Source organism: Siphateles boraxobius, unplaced genomic scaffold (assembly GCF_051911475.1).
Source record: "Siphateles boraxobius isolate OS27281-9 unplaced genomic scaffold, OSU_SipBor_1 46, whole genome shotgun sequence".
In the NCBI taxonomy this organism is placed as follows: domain Eukaryota; kingdom Metazoa; phylum Chordata; class Actinopteri; order Cypriniformes; family Leuciscidae; genus Siphateles; species Siphateles boraxobius.
The window spans coordinates 19,757,894-19,780,399 of record NW_027509097.1 but is presented as its reverse complement, the minus strand read 5'-3'; the positions used below and the strand labels follow the sequence as shown (position 1 = coordinate 19,780,399).

Here is a 22,506-nt window from a genome sequence, read left to right as displayed (position 1 = left end):
TTGCAGACACCACTTAGACAGCCAGCCATTGAGTGAGCACAGTCTCCTAAGTATATCACCACTCCTGTGAACAAGAAGGAGGCTTAAAAGGAGGTACAGTATATATGCACAGTGGAGAGTCGACTCGCCTTGTTATCTCGACAGTTTTCTGCTTCCCTCTGTCACCCCGTTCCTCACTCTCGGTTGGGGATACGGGGGAGAACTCGGGGTTTGGGCTAAATTCCAAGCTCGGAGCCCTCGATACCCTTGGACAGCATGCCAAATACGCATATTATATATATATATTTTTTACTCCATTCGGTCATTTGTAACTGAACTCGTGAAAACAACTGCCATAGGTAATCGGACATTTATTTATTTATGAAAGATTTATTTTTGTTGTTTTACTGAGTCATAGATCATAGCTCTCTCATCTCCGTTTCAAGTTGCAAATTGTGTCCAAATACGTTTCTACCTGACGATGGACACGATCGATGCCCATCATGTTTCAGGGGTTCCGCATCTGAAGGAGGCTCTGACTGCATTGTAGTTTGCTACCGTTGTCAGAGAGACAGCTCCGCGCCATCAAAAGTGTTGTATGTCGGCTGCTGCTGGCCCTCCGCCGACCAAGTAGAATTCTTTATCACAGACAGAAACTTTGGAACATTTGTTTTCAAAAACTGTGGCTACTCCCTCTTCAGAAATGGTGTAGATGAAACTTCTTCTTCAGTCTCTACAACCCCCAGTGTCGGCCGCACATATCAAGAACAAACCAGTGGATGAGCGTGATTAACAACCCCCACATGCTATAGATTTAGATGCTCTCTCCATGAGCGTGTCTAATTCAAACTTTCTTGATGAAGAATTGGTGGAACCTAACAAGCAACCCACCCTCCCACATGATGTTTTCTCCACCCTATCTGCTGCAGGCTGTTCGAGCTGTGGGTCTGTACATTCATTGGGCGCAGGCCCATGTTCTCAAGATGATATTTTATCTGTTTTGCAGGTGGCTGTGGCTCGTTTGGGTCTTGAGAAATCGACTGTCCAGCCCGTTCAAACCAATTTGTTATTTAGACAAGCTGCTGATAGTAATGTGTTTGCAATGCCACCATTTAAGGACTTTGTGACAAAATTTTCTAGTTGACTTACAGGTCCCAATGTGCCTAGAAGGCGGTCTAAGACAGCCCGCACGGCTGAGGCTCTAAGAGGCAATGTACGCTGCCCAAGTGCGCAATATGGATGAACTGACACTTTCTTGAAGAAGGCATATGAGTCTGTAGCATTTATAACTCGAGCAACGAATTCTATCTGTCTAATGCTTCTTGTCTGCAATAACACATTAGAGTCAGCGAATGTTGACGCTTCTATACCACAGTTCTTACAGACGGTTCTGTTGACGATGGGTCAGGTGGCTCGAGAACTTGAGACACTTTCAGCAACCCTTCTAACAGCCAGGTATGGCTCAGGCAAGATTACCTAAAGATTGTAAAAAGACATTGAGAGAACTGCCAATTGTACTGGGATATCTTTGTCCCCAATGTTTCCGAGGTATTGGAGAAGAGAATGAAGTTGTCAGAAGCCACACGACAACTAACTCCCACAGGCACCACCTTTTAGGATGCCATTGGCTCTGGGTTACCCATGATACCCAGGTTCAGAGCAATGACCCCTAAAATCCACTGGATCCGTCTACGGCGCGGAACGTCAGCGCCACGTTTTTGATGCGTCCCTACCTCGGCGTCAAAGTCCACTGGAAGCGTCTCAGAGCGGAGAGACGCTTCTGGGACGCTTCTGAGACGCGCTGCGTCCGCAGCTAGTGGACTTAAGAGCATTGACTATAATAGCTGCGATTAGCTCCGGCATCCGCGACGCTGACGTTCCGCACCGTAGACGGATCCAGTGGATTTTAGGGGTGAGTGTGTCAACACAACACTTCTCAGCTTCACTCACCACAGTGACATAGAGGTGCTGAAGAGGCCCTGGGACGTCGCCCTTTTCACCTTCACCATCAGGATGGAAGCCTATAGGTCCTAAAGGCAGAAGACAAAAACCCTGAAGCTCTGGGGCCAGCAGTCGGTCGTTTCACTGTGCAACCATAGAAAAAGTTCCTCCCCTTAGTCAGAGGGACGGGTTTTACCCCACATACGTACTTGAAAAAGATGGCGCCGACTGTCATGGCATGCCAATTCTCTGCTCCTGTTTTGGTCTCATCATCATTGTTTATGCCATTTATTTTGCTCCTGGTAGCGTCTCTGCTGGTGAGTAGCGCTAAATTGTCGCTGGTTTATGGGCGCCAGGCACTGTTCGATATTTGGGATTCTTTTGGGAGACTTTCCAGTGTCGAGGGTGGAAATGGTGTGGGTCTGCCATTTTTCCTGGTCGCGGTACCGGAGGAACATCGCCGCCAAGACGCGGCTTTCCTGCCCCGGATGAGATCTCTCAGGAGACGTCGACGTACTCGCAGTACACGCTCTGGAAAGCGTGTTAAGCTAAAAACATTGCTGAGAAAGACTTATATGGACCCGATTGTTGGTATGCCTGCATGCTATGGGTATCTGGATTTGGTGCATCGGCAGCGGTGTGTTCAACCTGTTTGCCAGGTGCGCCCAGCGTCCGATCAGCTGTTGCGACCCTATTGGGCTGAGAGGAGGCGATGCAGAGGAGGCGGTGTGTGTGTGAATAACTTGCATGTATTGGATTGCAATATGTCATCGGTCGCTGGAGAAATAAAGGTCCAGATGGGTCTTCTGAACGTCCGGTCATTGTCAAACAAGACATTTGTTCTTCGCGAACTTTGTGACTCCCATGCTCTAGATTTTATGTTCATAACCGAGACGTGGATGCGTGAGGGTGATGAATCGCCCATGATTGAACTTTGTCCTCCTAACACCAGCTTTTTCAACACTCCGAGACTTTCTGGAAGAGGAGGGGGGATCGTCTCACTTTTTAAAGACAGTTTTAAATGCAAACAGATTTTAAATTGTGATCTTTATTCTAGTTTTGAATCGCAGCTTTTTACTATAATTAAACCTTCTGTGGTTTTGATTGCTGCTATTTATCGTCCACCTAAGTACAATGACACTTTTATTTTAGAGTTTGCTGACTTTTTATCTAGGTTCATTTTGCAGTATGAGAGGATTTTAATTGTTGGTGATTTTAATATCCATAGATGATAATCCATTAGTTAAAGACTTTTTAAACGTTATTGACTCTTTTAGTTTCACACAATTTGTGTCTGAATCTACACATCAGCGTGGTCATACATTGGATTTAGTGCTAAGTTATGGTTTGTCTGTGTCAGTTAATAATATCAGTGCCCTACCAATTTCAGATCATTCGCTGATATTATTTGACATGTTTATCCCTAATTCAATTAGTATGGGGAAAATGGTGCAGAATACAAGGTTATCTCGTTATATTATTAGCACTAATGCTTTACTTGATCTAACTCTGAAACTACCAGATGTGATAGATCCATGTTTTAGCCAAGCTTTTTCGGTGGACTGTCTAGCAGATAACTTTAATGGTGCACTCCGGGACTTGTTGGAGTGGGTAGCCCCTGCCAAGACACGGAAGTGTTCTCCAAAAAATCATACACATTGGCTAAATGATGAGTTATTGACTCTCAGAAAGTGCTGTAGAAAAATTGAACGTCAATGGCGCCATACTAAGCTTGAAGTTTATTACAGGGCATTGCATGATAGTCTGATCACCTATCAGACTAGGATGGCTACTGTTAAGGCAGCCTATTTTTCTAATGTGATTATGAATAATAAGCATAACCCTAGACTTTTATTTGAAACTGTTAATAGACTTACACAGTGTCAGCAGCCAGTAAATAGCATCGATTTGTCAGCACATGATTTTATGAGTCTATGAATTCTATATTATTTTGCAGACACCACTTAGACAGCCAGCCATTGAGTGAGCACAGTCTCCTAAGTATATCACCACTCCTGTGAACAGGAAGGAGGCTTAAAAGGTGTTACAGTATATATGCACAGTGGAGAGTCGACTCGCCTTGTTATCTCGACAGTTTTCTGCTTCCCTCTGTCACCCCGTTCCTCACTCTCGGTTGGGGATACGGGGGAGAACTCGGGGTTTGGGTTATCTCGTTATATTGATCTAACTCTGAAACTACCAGATGTGATAGATCCATGTTTTAGCCAAGCTTTTTCGGTGGACTGTCTAGCAGATAACTTTAATGGTGCACTCCGGGACTTGTTGGAGTGGGTAGCCCCTGCCAAGACACGGAAGTGTTCTCCAAAAAATCATACACATTGGCTAAATGATGAGTTATTGACTCTCAGAAAGTGCTGTAGAAAAATTGAACGTCAATGGCGCCATACTAAGCTTGAAGTTTATTACAGGGCATTGCATGATAGTCTGATCACCTATCAGACTAGGATGGCTACTGTTAAGGCAGCCTATTTTTCTAATGTGATTATGAATAATAAGCATAACCCTAGACTTTTATTTGAAACTGTTAATAGACTTACACAGTGTCAGCAGCCAGTAAATAGTATCGATTTGTCAGCACATGATTTTATGATGTATTTTTATAAGAGAGTTAATGACATCCGCACTATGATACCGCAGTCTGAGGTTGGGGGTTTAGACTGCGCTATCACAGGACCATTTTCTGCTGGAGAGGCCTACCATGAGTTTGAGCCGATTTCCTTAGCCGAGTTGACTAAAATTATCGTATCTGCAAGAGGAACCACTTGCTCATTGGATCCTTTGCCTGCGTGGGTTGTTAATGAATTATGTCCAACATTAGGACTGTATGTTTTAGCTGTTTTAAACCTTTCACTGTCCACAGGAGTTTTTCCGGCTTGCTTTAAATCTGCGGTGGTTAAACCACTATTGAAGAAACCAAATCTGGATATAAACTCGTTGGAAAATTATAGACCTGTTTCTAATATGGCCTTCTTAGCTAAAGTATGTGAGAAAGTGGTCTCAAATCAGCTTTTAAAGTATCTGTCATCTAATACTCTTTTTGAGCCGCTGCAGTCTGCTTTCCGAGCAAAACACTCGACTGAAACAGCACTCGCAAAGGTGGTAAATGATTTGTTACTGGCTGCTGACTCAGACTTAACATCTGTCCTTTTGTTGTTGGACCTTAGTGCAGCTTTTGATACTGTGGACCACAGTATTCATTCGGATAGAATTGAGAAATACTTCGGCATCTCTGGTCAGGTGCTTAAGTGGTTGAGGTTCTACCTCTCAGCGAGATCTCAATGTGTGTTTTATAATAACACATTTTCAGACCCTTTCCCTCTTCAGCACGGGGTTCCACAGGGTTCAGTCCTTGGTCCACTGTTATTTTTGTTATACGTAGCGCCATTGGGTCAAATCATTTGTTCTTTTGGGATTGCTTTTCATTGCTATGCTGATGATTTACAAATATATATGCCAGTTATTGCAGGAAATGCATCTGATTCAGTTAAGTTATCGACTTGCTTGGCTGCTGTGAGAAGCTGGTTATCAGCTAACTTCCTGTTACTCAATTCAGCAAAAACTGAGATGATAGCTATTGGACCAACTAAATTAGGTCATTTGTATGACAATTTTACTCTGTCCATTGATGATTCGTTCATTCAGTGTAAGGATAGAGTAAAGAATCTTGGGGTAGTTTTCGATCGGTCACTGTCATTTGATTTGCATATTAAAGAGGTGACCAAAGTAGCCTTCTTTCATCTCTGAAAAATCGCAAAGATTAGATCAATATTGGCACTGAAAGATGCTGAGGCCCTTATCCATGCCTTTGTTACATCTAGGCTGGATTATTGTAATGTACTGTTCTCGGGACTGCCTAAGAAAAGTTTGCGAGGTCTGCAGATGGTCCAGAATGCTGCAGCTTGTATTCTGACTGGATCATCTAAATACATGCATATAACTCCTGTGCTGGCCTCACTGCATTGGCTCCCTGTTCAGGTTAGAGCTGATTTTAAGGTTTTGTTGTTAACATAAAAAATAGTGAATGGCCTTTCACCATTATATTTGTCTGATCTTCTAAACTCTTATGTGCCTACACGGTTGCTGCGCTCCCACGGGACAGGACTTCTGACTGTACCTAAGGTTAGGAATAAAACGGTTGGTGAGCGAGCCTTTTCGTTTCGTGCTCCAACACTATGGAACAGTCTTTTACACTATGGAACAGCCTAATATCAGTCTCGGCAGATATTAGGCTGGCATGTTCGATTGAGGTTTTTAAATCAAAGCTTAAGACCTACTTATTCACTGCTGCCTATGAGTCCTAAATGTTCAGTTATCTTTGATGTTTTTGTATAGTGGTATTACTTTTTACTGTCTTAATGTACTGCAAGAGACTGGTAACCTGTCTGGAGTGTACCTCGCCTTTTTCGTTAATGTGGGATGGGATTGGCTGCAGCCCCCTGCGGCCCTGTGTGCTGAGTGGGATGGATGTATGGATGTCTCGATTTTAAATTGTTATTGTACTGTTTGTATTTTAACTATATTCTTTTTGTAAAGCACTTTGATTGAAAGCGCTCAATAAAATAAATGTATTATTATTATTACTTCCTTGTTCCACAGAAAGATTACGGTTTTGAGGCCCTTAATGTGTTCATAAAGTCCTTCCATGTTAAGGACAGTCAACGTACTTCGATCTATGATGAAAGGAGACGTGGATGAGTGTGGATTTGAAGGACGCTTGCTTCCATGCTCCCTTTGCTTCCCACCACATGATGTTCCAATGATCAAGCTTTCAGGATCAAGCCTATAATAATAATAATAATAATAATTCGCCTATCAGTTCAGAGTCCTACCATTCAGTCTATCTCTGGCTCGTGTTTATACAAGATGCATGATTGCAGTCTCCTCCTTGGTCCAAGGGCATGAGGATTCTGCCCTACTTCCGCACTACTGCTTTGTGCCCAAACAAGACAACATGCTCTACACAACACCAAGATTGTCCAATGAGTACACCCTTCACATTTAAGCAAACATTTTAGTATATCTTCTCAAGGGACAGTACTATAGAAATTAAACTTGAACATATTTTAGAGTAGTCAATGTGCTGCTTGTATGGCAGTAAATATTTACTGTCCTCTGAAAATATCTCAACATACAGCCATTATTGTCAAAATAGCTGGCAAAAAAAGTGAGTACACCATAAGTGCAAGCTGTATGTGTATCATTGCAATCATTTTCATGTTTTTGTCTGCTTGACGGGACCAAATTTGGGTATCTTGTTTTAGAGCAGTTAAAAATTGTGCTTTGAGTATAATTATCTCATACTGACCACTGGATGTTCATCATGGCACCTCATGTCAAATAACTCTCTAAGGATGTGAGAATTAGAATTTTTGCTCTCCACAAAGTTGACCTAGGCTATAAGAAGATTGGTAACACCCTGAAACTGAGTTACAGTACAGGCCAGGTTCATACAGAGGTTTTCCAAGACTGGTTCCATTTGGAACAGGCCTCGCAAGGGTCAGTCAAAGAAGTTGAGTCCTCGTGCTGTGCGTCAGGTGCAGAAGCTGGCTTCAAAAAACAAACGCATGAGTGCTGCCAGCATTGCTTAAGAGGTTGCAGAAGCGGAAGGTCAGCTTGTCAGTGCTCAGACCATACACAGCACACTCCAACAAGTCGGTTTGCATGGCCGTCATCCCAGAAGGAAGCCTCTTCTGAAGCTGGCTCACAAGAAAGCTTGCAAACAGTTTGCTGAAAGCAACCTGTCCAAGAACATGAATTACTGGAACCATGTCCTGTGGGCTGATGAGACTAAGATGAACTTGTTTGGCTCAGATGGTGTCCAGCATGTGTGGTGACGCCCTGTTAAGGAGTACCAAGAAAATTGTGTCTTGCCTACAATCAAGCATGGTGGTGGGAGCTGAGCTTCATTGAGAGTAACATGGATTCCAACATGTACTGAAGCAGAACATGATTCCCTCCCCTCAGAAACTGGGCCGAACGGCATGATAACGACCCTAAACACACCGCCAAGATCACAACTGCCTTGCTGAGGAAGCTGAAGGTGAAGGTGATGGAGTGGCCAAGTATGTCAAATATTCGGTCTGTTTAAAAACATCCTATTATATTCGACAGGCCATTTTCACTCCATTTTATTTCACTTTACAAATTAGCTTCCGGAAATTCATTGATTCAAATTCGACTGAAAATTCAACATTTCACATCCGGGGACTTCAGGAATAGCAGTGGAGTACCGATCCATAATCTCCATTTGCTGTTAGTCGGCTCACCAGCAGGTGGTACAAGCTGCTTGTCGCTTGGAACAGGCCTCGCAAGGGTCAATCAAAGAAGTTGAGTCCTCGTGCTGTGCGTCAGGTGCAGAAGCTGGCTGAGAGTCATTCATTCACAGAGAGAGAGTCATTCATTCACAGAAACGGATTTACAGAAATTAAGAAAGCCAGTAAGAGTATGTGATGATTATCAGGGCAGTGTTTCCCCTACCATTGTTTTGGGGGGGCGCCCCGCCCCCCCAAAACGACCCCCCGCCCCCCCTAAAATGCTGACGAAATCCAGTCATAAAAAAGGAATTTAGTGTATAACGCGGAATTTCACGGAATTTGTAAATTTGAGGAAAAAATAGAAAGCAGTTCAGTACACTTGAAATCAAATCGCGATGTAGACTAGTGTGTGTGAATATTAAAACACAAAGACTATTTAAATACGAATCCTGCATGTTCTGTGTGAATGAATGGTGCCGCCGACGCGCAGTTTCATTTACCACACACACACACACACACACACACACACTGAAGCACGTGTGACGCTTGCGCTATTTTTTGGCCTATATGAAGACACAAACGCATGAACTTCCTCTCCAGGCTCCAGATCCACTCTGAAAGTCACTTCGTAATAGGGTTGGGAACCGAGAACCGGTTCTTATGCAGAACCGGTAGTGTTTTTGGTTCTGATGCGATGTGTGGACGAAGTGCTGGGAGCTTATCCTTTAATAGCGACGTCTCACCACATAAATATTAAAATTGTAATGAATGCACTGTCCCTCGCGCTATTCGTATAACAAGTTAAAAAAAATTGCGTCAGATATCAACGCAGAGAGAGAGAATAAGACAGTAGAGCTGCACCATTAATCTTTAAACGATCTCGATTCAAACACCCACGCGATCTTATTCCTAAATGACAAAAACTTCACACCGGGACATTCAAATCTGTTTGCGCTGTCGCTGACATGAAACATCTAACGTTAGCTTTACTTTCTGTCTTTTCAACAACACAGTATCGATATTTCTGTGTTAAAAATATTCAAATGATCACAGAAGTACTGAGATAAAAGTTTATAGTTCGAGAATAAACACTGATGTTAAAACACTGATGTCAAAACACCTTTTGAAAGTCGCTTCAAATAACGAAAATTCGCTTCAGAATTTACAAAATGTATATAATGAGCGATTACATCATGAATGCCTTTTTTCAAAACGTGTTTTTGTCTTATCCTGAATCACTACGGTAAGGCTGTAATAAGCGTTTAGACTCAGACTACTTTACACTGGTCGGTTCGGCACTGCTGCGGAGTAGCCCAGTGCCTGCGTGACTCACTCGAGTCATTGACATAAACATAGAGAAGTAGCTCCGGCTACAATGTTCTTCCGCAAGACGCATGCATTTCTGTTTATTAACTGCTAGAGCACTTTAATCCAGTAAGGAAACAAGTGAAGTTTCACAGAAATCAATCATTCAAACCGATTTAAAAAATATTATGTTTCACCTGTCTGGATCTTACATGTGTGTTCAAGCATATTCTACCCCTTCTGAGAGGGTATTCCACTGCTGGATATACAATAAGATATAGGAGAGGTCCCAAATTATCCTTGAGAATGCAACATTTTTTATTTTCCTTCAGAAAAAAATATTGCTAAATAATATGTTGCATTTGTTGACATTGCCAGTCTGTTAAACTCATTTGACAAGTAGGGCCTATCAGAAATAAAACACAAAAAGGATTGTGTATTTTCCCCGTACTACTATTTGTATTAGTTTTAATAATTTTTATTGAATGGGAACCGGAACCGGAATCGTTTGGCGGAACCGGAATCGGAACCGAAAAATTTCTTACGATTCCCAACCATAGGCCGTTTCTCAATATGCGTTCTTGTCTGTACTTGTGTTCTTGTGGACTTGTGAAACGTCATCAGTCGCTGCCCAAGTACTGTCTCAATACACAAGTTTGCATTTTGGCAAGAACGGTTAAAAATCCCGGAAGTGTTCTTGACACGCCCATTTTACCGAGGATGCATTGGTTGGTAACTTGTGTGAACTTGACGGCAGAAATATCCCAGCATTCATTTCGGCATTCGAGGAAGGAGCGGGGAGCAGAAAGGCAGAACAACAGTAAGTCGTTTTTCTACAATTTCGTATGCTATTTCATCACTAAATTCACTTCTGAGAGCATTTGATGCGAGAAATCTACTGTGTTGATTTCAAATATTGCCATTTTTACGAAAATTTATGGCGAATCGAAAATATGCTCAAACATTTTCGGTAGTGAAGAATCTCCTTACGCGCACGCGGGTGTAGCTAGCGAGCCAACCGGCCAGTCATGCTAAAAACCTGGCGGTTATCATCAATAATTCTTGTTATGTTTGGGTACTGAAGACGGCGCTGTGCGGGGGTATTGCGCAATACCAGCAAGAACACATCGCCTCAAACTGTCAGCAGCGTTCTGTGTGCTCGTCACCTTGTAAGTTCATACTTCCAAGAACAACTAGCAAGAGCGTTCTCCCCAAGAACACAAGTCCGTTCTTTGCATTCTTGGTTTTGAGAAACGGCCATAGACAGTATGTTCCCAACCCTACTTCGTGATCATTTAACCGCTTCATTTGAGAACAACTATCATCATGACATAAACACACAGAAACTCAAAAGGTCTTCACGGCAACCCGTCAAAATAAAAGTTCGGTTTAACTTGACAGAAATATATTACTGTTGTACATTAGAATTTAGATATGTCCCAATGTAATAATACACTAACACTAATCCAAATAAATTATCATCAAAACTGAAATTTTTAAGGAATAATCCATGTTTTAATTTTAACAGTAAAGCTCATTGTGCAACAAGTTATTTGACAAAAAGTTTATTTAATTTCACATGATTAAAATTGATGATAAATGATACAATTTTTGTTTTATGTCTTCATTTTATTACCAGAAAAACACAACACAGAATTAGTGTTAGTGTGAATTAGCGCAGAATTAATTAGTGTGACATTTTTTTTCATATATTTTAAAAAAAAGTATTGTTTAATGATTCATAATACATGATTTCAATTAATTAGACATGCTTTTTGATTGCAAAAAAATTACACCACGTATCCGTAACACGCCCGCTCCGCAACACTAGCAGTACACCCCCCCCCCCCTAAAAAAGAATCCTAGGGGAAACACTGCAGGGCCAGTATATATACAGAAAATCTAAAGACACAAAGTTGTTTACTTTTAGTTAAAGGTACAATATGTAAGAATTTTGTATCAAAATATCCAAAGACCACTTGCACAGTGTTATACTTTTTTTTTCAATTGTGTACTTCCATTATCCTTAATGTTTCCAAGACTAAATTCAGAAAAATTCACAATTTTAAAAAGTGTCAAATTTTTACGTTACCTGTCAATGACGTAATATCCGCATTATCCCTGGTTTCCGCGTGTACTGCCATAGTGACCATGGCGACAGACGTGGACAACTGAGTAGTACGTAACATCTAGCAGCACGCTGTTGTTGTTTCAATCAAACATTAACATAAGCAGACTTTGGGACAAAACGAGGATCAATATCAGCGTGGCGTTTTCGAGATGGCAAGAGCTCCACGTCCGTGACTAACTTGGATTTGACAGAGCTTCACGAGTCACGACTTGACAGGGTGTACAGAGTCACGTGCGGAGTCATGCTGTTGCATGTACTTTATTAGACAGGTGAGCAAATGTACATAAAACAAATCAATGTTATATACAATGTTACATCAACATGATGAAATGTTAGAATTTTTGTTATTCTTACATGTTAGTAATTCAGCTCTTACGGGTAGTTTGGTAGAATTAAATGTCCTTATTTCTTTATATCCTCGGGATTCGCGTGTGGCACTGATATCTCTCTTATTAGCAATCGTGACCTGCTTCATTCCACAGTCATGCTAAAAAACATGAATGTTTTCACTTATCCATAAACATTATTAGATCCATCAGCATGACAGCAAGTCCCATCATTCCGCTTATCACTGCGTCAACAACCTACGCCTTTGTTACTGTAATGGTTAGCGGCCCCTAGCGGCGAAAATAAAAGACATTGTTGCTTTAAATGTCTTCACGGTTTCATTCCCTGTGTACATGTAAGCAGCTTTCTCTACCGTGAATGAGATTGTTATTCCCCAATGCTGATGTGCAGATCTAACTTTAAATTTGAGTTAGTCATTTATTTCTCTCGGTTGTTTAGTTTCCTATAGATTGCGGTGCTGTGCTGCAGTACTAGGGGTTCCCTCAATACGTCATACTCCAGGCAGGATTCCCCCATGCCGTGGGGACATATAAAAAGCTTATCATGGGTGAAAAACACTTAACGTAGCTTAATGGACTAATACAGTGATATAAAAGACCAAAACCGCACCTTATTGGGTATGTAGGCTATTCTATAGCTACAGGCAAACAGATGGACTCAGAATATGAACGTAACATGCAAAGTTTCACGCTAAGCATTTCCAGTGAAATACTGGCACAAAGTTGGCTTTACATTGGACATTCGATATTCACAAATTTAGGGGCCATCTCTAAAGTTACATACGATATTGAAGAGAATGACTTAGTCATAACCAACTGTAAAGTGTTTACTGTATGTAGGTGTCAGGTTGATGCACAACTGTTTTTTGCGTGCAACACCAATCAATGGCAAATCATTTGTTTTTATGACTACGCTGTTTGTAAAATGACGATCACATTTACTTATGGAAGTATTTATTTCTCGAAATAAAGTTCAAACAGCAGCTTATAGCAGCTTCAATACTTTCTGAATGAACTAACAACTAAAGTCACAAGCCCGTATTCTAGTATCATGCTTGCCATGAATATCAACTGTAAACATAGTGACAGTGATTAAACTAAGTACATATCAAAGACGCCCAAAAAACATGATATTATCACTGTCGATAGCTCGTGTTCATCATCAGTCAAATCTTAATTAAAAGACAGCAATTTTTATACCTGAGTGGTATAGACCAGACCACACAAATATGCAGTTCCAATAGAAGACAGAGTCTTAAACCTTTACATGACATATGCTCAAATCTTCGTCTCTGTTATTACGAAACGAAAATGAAAATGCGGAACTGTTCTTTCACTGTATGATGTGACAGACTAGTTGTCCAGTGCGGTTCACACAGCGAGGGTTTGCAGAGAATGCGGCTGCTAGTTCCAAAAGTTTACAGGTGTGAGTTTGTGGTAGAATGTGGTTGTCACTCCCATAATTAACTAAACTGTGTGTGAATGCAACCATATTAAGGAGTCAAATACACTCACCTAAAGGATTATTAGGAACACCTGTTCAATTTCTCATTAATGCAATTATCTAATCAACCAATCACATGGTAGTTGCTTCAATGCATTTAGGGATGTGATTCTGTTCAAGACAATCTCCTGAACTCCAAACTGAATGTCAGAATGGGAAAGAAAGGTGATTTAAGCAATTTTGAGCGTGGCATGGTTTTTGGTGCCAGACAGGCCGGTCTGAGTATTTCACAATATGCTCAGTTACTGGGATTTTCACGAACAACCATTTCTAGGGTTTACTCGATTTCTGTTGAGACATTCAGATGGTAGAGTCAGAATTTGCCGTAAACAGAATGAGAACATGGATCCATCATGCCTTGTTACCACTGTGCAGGCTGGTGGTTGTGGTGTAATGGTGTGGGGGATGTTTTCTTGGCACACTTAAGGCCCCTTAGTGACAATTGGGCAGCGTTTAAATGCCACGGCCTACCTGAGCATTGTTTCTGACCATGTCCATCCCTTTATGGCCACCATGTACCCATCCTCTGATGGCTACTTCCAGCAGGATAATGCACCATGTCACAAAGCTCAAATCATTTCAAATTGGTTTCTTGAACATGACAATGAGTTCACTGTACTAAAATGGCCCCCACAGTCACCAGATCTCAACCCAATAGATCATCTTTGGGATGTGGTGGAACGGGAGCTTCGTGCCCTGGATGTGCATCCCACAAATCTCCATCAACTGCAAGATGCTATCCTATCAATATGGGCCAACATTTCTAAAGAATGCTTTTAGCACCTTGTTGAATCAATGCCAAGTAGAATTAATAAAGTTCTGAAGGCGAAAGGGGGTCAAACACAGTATTAGTATGGTGTTCCTAATAAAACTTTAGGTGAGTGTATATCACAACCATATTCTATGCCTGTGTGATTAGCCATAGTAACCTCTGGTGCTCAGATACAAGCAGTTGCTTAGCTAGTTTGTGGAGATGGTGAAAATAAAGAATTCAGAGGAGCATGAAACATTTCTGGTGACTGGACACACACACACACACACACACATACACACACACACACACACACACACACACACACACACACACACACACACACACACACACACACACACACACACACACACTGAAGAGGTTTTAAGCTGTTCAGGTGGAAACTTATTATGGAATTAATTATGCAGGGCTTTTACTGTGAGGTTATTGTTTCTTACCTTTTTCTATTTTTTAATTTGCTATGGACCTAAATAATGTTATTGTTATTGAAATGTTATTGAAAAAAATTGTTTTTAGTAAATTAATAATAATAGTAAAATATTTGTTTTTTTTCATTGGCTCTTTCAAGAAAATGTATAAATGAAAAATAAAAAAAAGCTCTTTGGTGAAAGAAGGTTCCTGACCCCTCGTCTATCGAAAGGTGAAGCTTTTTGTGTTTGACTTTGATAAGTGTGCATTACATTGCTTCATATTAGGATGTTAATTTCTCACAGCTGAAAGCTCAGCTGGAGAATGTAGCATCTGTATGGGGCTTATGGCTCCCATTACACCTGGCATTAACATTCAGTTTGTATACGGATAGTATCTGTACTTTTTTATATTACATCACCAGTTTTTTTTTGTTTTTGTTTTTCAGATGAGCTCAATAAGAAGGTTTTCTCTTGTAAGACAAACTTATAAATCACAATTTGAGCATGTTTGACTTCTCAATCTCTATAGCACAAGTGGGATTTCAGAGTGGAACAGTGCAATGGATTCATGTTGTTTTTCACTTTCTCTCTTCAGAAATCTTCTGCAGATGTAGAACCAAAGATGTCTTTGGCTGATCGGATGAAGATCTTGCAGGAGAAAGAGGAACAATGGAAAACTAAAGGCAAAGGAGCTTTTAATGACTCCACCCAGTTTTCTGTTGCTGGGCGAATGGCTAAGAGAGGTGGGGATAAATAATTTGCCTACTTTTTAGCCAAAGACTAAGCTTTGTGCAGAGACATGAACTTTTTCAAGGTAAATGCACAAACGAAGACGTTTCCTGCATACCATAATTCCTGCACATACTGTAGGAGATCCGGTTTTAATGTCCATTCTGTGGTTTAAGCAATGACAAGAATGTTTTCATGTTAACGCATCTGTTTCCCATCAGGCTTAGTGTCACCCAACAGAGAGGATGTTCCCATCATCCTTAGCAAGAAGGCCAGCATCAGTACACCAGTCAAACCATTAGAAGGTATACATCTGACATCTTCTGTGACCCTGTTTGAATACTCATTTGCCTCAATAATGTACTGTCAGGGTCATTAGGGACTTTAAACAACAGCCTCTGGTGGAACGGCAACGGCATTCTGGCGTTCTGTTGCGCATGCGCTACTTTAACTGCTAGGCTACTTTACGACGTTCTACTGTAACCGTCTATTACGGGAGAACAGCTGATTTGCCGTTGTCGCGACTATGTGAAAGATTAAGAAAGTTAATGTTATTTTTTATGGAATGTGGCATTGTAATTGTTTATGTGTATCATTAAATGGCCAAAGCAACCCTCTCCTGCTTTTTAAAAGTCATAGCAACGAGGGAGAGTGACAGTCACCCAGTCAATCAGAGCACTCGGTCCGAATGAAATAATGAGCTGTGTTTATTGCAACACTGAGAGGACTACAGACACTTTATTTTTATAAACTCCTTTTCAAAGTACTAACATTTTAGATATGTATTGTTATATAAAGACAGTTTAAACAAATTTTAGTGTTTTAGTGTTTAAAACAAAAAGTGTTTTAGATGCACATTGCCTACCCTGCCTTTAACTGGGGCAGTTAACCGTTTACTTCCTGCTGCCGTTGCGGTTCCACCAGAGGCTGTTGCTTAAAGTCCCTATTGTTGCTTAAAGTCCCTATTGTCTCTACAAAGTGTTCTTCTTTCATGCCTGGAAATGTCCCTCGAACAGAAATCTCCACACATCCTGATGCTGAGGGAGATAAAAGACTGGACAAACTGGAGTCCTTCTTAGACAGACTTCACAATAAAGGTTATTCATTGAAATACTCTAAACAATTTGCATGTTAACGCATAATATAGTTTTATGCAGTGATCTCTCTTCATTTAACATGCAGGCACAGGCATGAAGAACTCCACCATCGAGGTGATGGAGGAGAAAGAGAAGGAGGTGATGACCCTGGATGACGAAGAGACATTTGGGCGCTTCTACAGTAGCTTATCACCCACCACTCTGAGCTCCAGTGTACTACTAGGCGAGGAAGAAGACTTCAGCATCCTACTGTCAGACACGCCCAAGTAAGATACTGCTTTAATTTCTAGGGATAGTTAACCAACAACCCCAAAATGCAGTCATCATTTACACACCCACATGTTGTTCCAAACATTTATTACTTTTTTTCTTCTGTTGAATACAAAATAATTATTTTGAAGAATGCTAGTAACCAAACTGTTTTTGTTACCATTGACTTCCATTGTATGGACAAAAAACCGACATTTCTCAAAATATCTTTGTTGCACAGAAGAAGAAAAAAAAAACTCTTTAAGATGCTGCAGTCCATATTTGTCTCTTGTAGTAATATTTTTAATAAGCCTCTCTTGGACACCTATGTAATATGAATTATGAGGTGATATCATCTATGGCAGAGGTTCTCTGAATTTCTGGGGATTTCTACTCAACTGTTTCTTAATTATTGTATTGTATATATAAAAAAAAAAAAAGCATTTATATTTAATAGCCATCAAACAGATCTCTACCTATATAAAATATGCAGCTTCTCTTGTGCTTAAAATATTAAGTGAAAAATTGTCTGCAACCTCCCCTGGATGCCAATGTGACAATTTATTGTGTATTACGGGTAAGTTCAACAGAAGCTGAGATAGGGACCCAAGAAGTCACAAACAGGATCACGCCAAGATGTAAAAACGGAAATGCAGTTGGTGTCCAAGTCGATGTTTATTAAAACTTGTGTACAAAATGTGCAAATAAATCGTGTTCAAAGTGTAATTTAAACAAAGGTTATTAATAAAAACACAGTCTTAAAACTAGCACAGTAAAGGTACTAAAGCTGCTTCAACTCTCCTCAACAACAATTGATGCTGCAGTTTTTCTGCGCTCGAGCAGCGCTAACGATAACCTACTGTTTCTTATGGTCAAAAAACAATCCATCCGCAAGTGCCCTATTCTACTAGTGACGGCTGTGTTTAATACACACATTTAGAATGTAGTTTACCAGTTAAAGTCCCCCTGTAGTCAATACTTTTATCCCTTAAAACTCACCTTTGATCATAAAAATGACATATTTAAATGTTTTTTTCCTTAAAAAATTTTTTTTCATGCCTTGAGGTGATGATACACAGGGCAACTTTTTGAGCAATGTTGCCGGGCAATGTTGCCGTCAACGGGCAACCAGGTGAGACACAGGGCAACTAATTAGGGCAACGTACAGTTGGCAGCAGCCAATCCGAGAGGAGCAAATCTATTGCCATGGATACAGACACCTCAAAGATGGATGCTGAAACTTTTGCAGCTGTCACTGTTGTCTTGGCTTCTTCAACAATGATTTTACTTAAGTAAGTATCACTTTTAACACAAAACTTAAAAAATAATTTGCCATTATTATTACATAAATTAATTAATATTACATGCATAAATTCCATCTGTTTTTTCTTTTTTGTTTTGCTTTCAAAATGCTAGTAGCCTATAAAGCATATGATTAATGACTCAAGAGTTTTTTTTATTAAATTAGGCTAAATTACTGTTATTAATTTTTGTTATGGAAATATCATATATAGATATATATAGATACCATATCACTGTGTCATAACATGTTAACAAATTAATCGGGTAACCTTTTAATTTCATTCATTTTAGCAAAAAAGAAAAAAGGACGCGGACCAGAAGATGGCTGCTCAGGAGGAGGAGGGGGTGTTACAGCCAACTACTGAGGGAGCTGGCTGACAAAGATGCTCCTGGTTACAGAAACTGGTTAAGAATTTGGCAAAACACATTGAACAGTCTGGTGAGCCTGGTGGAACCATCATTAAGAAGGCAAGGCACAGTGATCAGGGAGGCAATACCTGTTGGGGAGAGACTGGCAATAACATGGAGGTACTTGGCCACAGGACAGACCTTCTGTCTGGAATACAGATTCCGGGTTAGTAGGCACAGCATTTCCAGGATTGTAGTCAAGACCTGTGAGGCTCTTTACAAGGCATTACAACAGGATTACCTCAAAGTACCGTCCACAGAACAGGAGTGGAACCAGATTTGAGGAGAGGTGGAACTTCCCACATTGCATTGGTGCCTTAGATGGCAAGCATGTCAAGATCCTTCCGCCACCAAATTCAGGGTCCCATTACTATAACTACAAAGGTTTCAATTCAATAGTTCTCATGGCTCTAGTAGATGCGGACCTGAAATGTATTTATTTTGATGTAGGGACAAATGGCAGAGTTAGCGAAGGGGGAGTTTGGGCCCAAGTGTGGGCTGAGCCAGGCATTGGAAGACAACACACTGAACATACCATCACTAGAAGACCTGCCTGGACGTCAAACCCCTGTCCCTTATGTTGTCGTGGCAGATGAGGCCTTTGGTTTGAAGCCATGGATGATGAGACCATACCCAAGGACACAACTGGATAACAACAAGCGAAACTTTAACTACAGGCTCTCTTTTGCACGTCGTTGTGTTGAGAATGTTTTTGGAATCTTGGCAAACAGATTCAGAGTTTTTCGCCTAGCAATCGCACTGGAACCTTCAAAGGCTGTAATAATAACAAAGGCAGCATGTGTTCTTCACAATTACCTAAGAACTGAATCCCTTAAGCCTAGTTCACACTACATGATTTTAAGCCCGATTTGCAAATCGTTGAGCTTGCCGACAGGTCAGGGTGTTATCGCGTGCAAATCGCGGGGGATTAGCGGGCGATGAACGCTCACCAATCTGTTAGTATGAAAGAGCCAACAACGCATCAAAGACGCTCGCAGACGCCTCGCAGACGCGTCGCCGAGCCTAGAAAAATATCTAGCATGCTAGATATCCAGAGCTGTCGCACGACTCAACCTCACTGATGTCATGAGCAACAGCCAATCAGAGCAAGGTATGGGTTGAGGTCACCGGGTAAATACGTGGGTAAATACACGATTTTTGCCGTCAGTCAAACATAAACATGCAGCTACATCTCCGATGACATAAACATGCTGTACTCACCTCCAACTCTCTCTGAAGCATAGACAATCCCGGCTGTTCGCGTATGCGGATCCACTCTTTCGCCCATACTCTCTTATTTTTTCGCGTTTTTTTTCTCAGAGCAAATCATCGCGCAAACAGTTTGCAGCACTAGTTTCTGTCTGACGTCCATATTCGCGGCCGTGTTGTGTTGTTCTTCGCTGGGTATTGGCGCGCGTGCTGTTTCGCCTCATTTCCGGTTCGTTTTATCGCGTGATTTTTCGTGACAAAACGTGGTTTGTAGACAAGATAGAATCGTTGGGTGACAGAGTTGTTGTCAACTCGTGTAGTGCGTTACCTCCTGTTGCGGATCAATCACGTTGTGTCGTGTGGTGTGAACAGCTCAACAAGTTGAACACTCCTGATTTCACAGAGAGCAAGTCATGTAGTGTGAAGCCCACAGTTCAGCCCAACGTTTTAAAATCATGTAGTGTGAACTAGGCTTTACCCGTTACACCGACACACCTCCCAATCTGGTGGATCAGGAGGACACAGAAACGGGTCGACTTATCCACAGAGCTTGGAGGGAAGAACCAGAATGTGCTCTGTATTTACAAGGACACATAATATGAGACGCTGATGTTAGACAAACACAGTTCCAACTTAAAAAAAAAAAAAATCGATGAGCGGCCCTTCATTTATTACAAGTCAGTGGTTCTCAAACTTTTTAGAGTGGCGTACCCTCGATATTTGGCCCCATAAATAAAATTTTCAGGTGTATTTTTTGCCTTAATAGAATGAATAATGCTTTAAATAAAATGGTAAATAGAGAAATTATACTTCTAAATATTAAATTAAAACCACCAGTAGGTGGCGGTAAGTCCCTGTCTTTATGAGTGAGCCATCGATTCATTCATTAGAAACGAACTGTATTCATGAATAAATCATTGACTCTCACGATTTGTTCAAAGCCGCAGATTCGTTAACGAAACAACGCTGTGTTGGAGATGCATAACAGTACTGCAGTGGCTTTTGTTGAAACTATTATTTTGTTGAAAAATTGAGTAAAAAATACTGACAATACTGTTTAAAATGAACATCACTTAACATTACTCTTCCATTTGTTGAATTGTTGTATAAAATCAATGTCACATTTGCAATCGTGTGGATATTCGGAAAACATTGTATTCGTGCTCGTATAATATATGACCAACATTAAAAACAAGAATCTTATTATCTCGTCCGTAATGCAGAACATTATCTCGTCCGTAATGCAGAATCCCTGACAGCATTCAAAAGACAACTGAAAACTCATCTCTTCCGTGAGTACTTAACATTAAAAAAAAAAATTCTTCTCTTTTAAATCTTTCCTTCCCTTTTAAATCTTCCCTTGTCTGGCTTTTGCTACTCTGAGCAATGCCTGAACTTTGTATTTTGAGCACTTCTTGCGTCGTTCTTCCCTCTTCACGATGACTCACTTGCTTTAGTCCTCAGATGTAAGTCGCTTTGGATAAAAGCATCTGCTAAATGACTAAATGTAAATGTAAGAACTCACACAAGCTATGTTTTTGTATCGAAGAGAGTTTGAATCTTAATTTGATCTCTATACACGGTTTGTGTTTATACTTGTTCTTCATGCTAGTAAGTTAAGTGCTTAATCCCCACTTTTACAAAGGTACATTGTAGAGAACGGCAGTAATGTAATTTGTGCGATTTGCTATGGTAGATGACTCTGCACGCAACCTATCATATGGACGCTGCTTTTGTTGATGAAGTCAGTTTTGATCGGATGTCATGTATTTACGGCATTTTACCTGCTAGATATAACTTACATGTTATTTTAAGGTGGGGTAGAATTGTACCTTCTCTGTCACCTCACGTAGGCTACCCGCAGTGGTGCGCGTACGTTACCCTAGTTTGAGAACCACTTTTACAAGTAAATTGCCAAGACACAAGTCGGGGTATCTAACGTTAGTTAACTTTCAGGTAACTAACTATGTAACAAATTCACCTCGTTAGCTAAATCCCATAGAAAGTCTATGGAGCGGTGGTCAAAAATATTCGATGAGTAAATTACAACCTGGGCGGGCACAATAAATTGGACATCTATTGGTATTTTAAGCATTAAATTAAGCAAATTTTCTATTTTGGGTTGACACATGACAATTTACCAGCATAAAAAGATATAAGCTGATGCTCCTTTTCTTCGCACCACTGCCGCTGAGAGGCTGCCATCTTGTTTGAAAATTTTCTTAATTCTCCAAGCCGGTCACGTGATCGGCTGCTAGCATTCTGATTGGAGGATCTCAAAAAGTTGCCCACGACAGATCTAAAGTATCCAGATTGAAATTTGTTGGCCATTCTCAATGAAAAAGTGACCAAGCAACATCGCTCAGCAACATTGCCCAGCAACATTGCTCAAAATGTTGCCCTGTGTATTATCACCTTTAAAATAGCTTAAATGTAGCTCTACACCCTTGCTTCATTTAATATACATGGTTCTATGAGTATGCAACTTAGCCCCACCTCCACTCACTCACACACGCTCAGAGATCCACTCGTTGATGATCACACTTTGACGTGATTGGTTACAAGGAAGTTTGTGACGTCAGAAACACCAACGATTTCAAACTGTGTTTTTGAGACTGTCTTGGTTCACTGCAGTTTTAAGGAGAAACTACTCAGCAATCGTGATGACATGAATTTTACATATAAACAACATTAAAAACTTGATTTTCACCACAGGGGGTCTTAAAGCAATTATGCCTATCCTAAACTCTACACTTCTGTAGGCAGTGTCTATATCTCAAGGATGTGGGTGACTGCATGGGGTTGCAAACCTTTTGGAACCTAAACAGCGGTTCACATTCTAAAAATG

At 40.8% G+C, this 22,506-nt stretch overlaps 1 protein-coding gene and 1 long non-coding RNA gene across 5 annotated transcripts in view; both read left to right on the top strand.

Moving 5' to 3' along the window:
- Window positions 1-22,506, top strand: part of LOC143710229 (uncharacterized) — a 202,693-nt gene that overhangs the window by 104,614 nt on the left and 75,573 nt on the right. The gene's annotated exons all lie outside the window — the stretch shown is intronic.
- Window positions 1-22,506, top strand: part of svild (supervillin d) — a 195,653-nt gene that overhangs the window by 145,314 nt on the left and 27,833 nt on the right. For all 3 annotated transcript variants that reach the window (XM_077201228.1, XM_077201227.1, XM_077201229.1), the window contains exons 7-10: window positions 15,260-15,407; window positions 15,615-15,698; window positions 16,410-16,490; window positions 16,576-16,756. In XM_077201228.1, coding sequence (XP_077057343.1) covers window positions 15,260-15,407; window positions 15,615-15,698; window positions 16,410-16,490; window positions 16,576-16,756 — 494 coding nt within the window. The remainder of the gene's footprint in view (window positions 1-15,259; window positions 15,408-15,614; window positions 15,699-16,409; window positions 16,491-16,575; window positions 16,757-22,506) is intronic.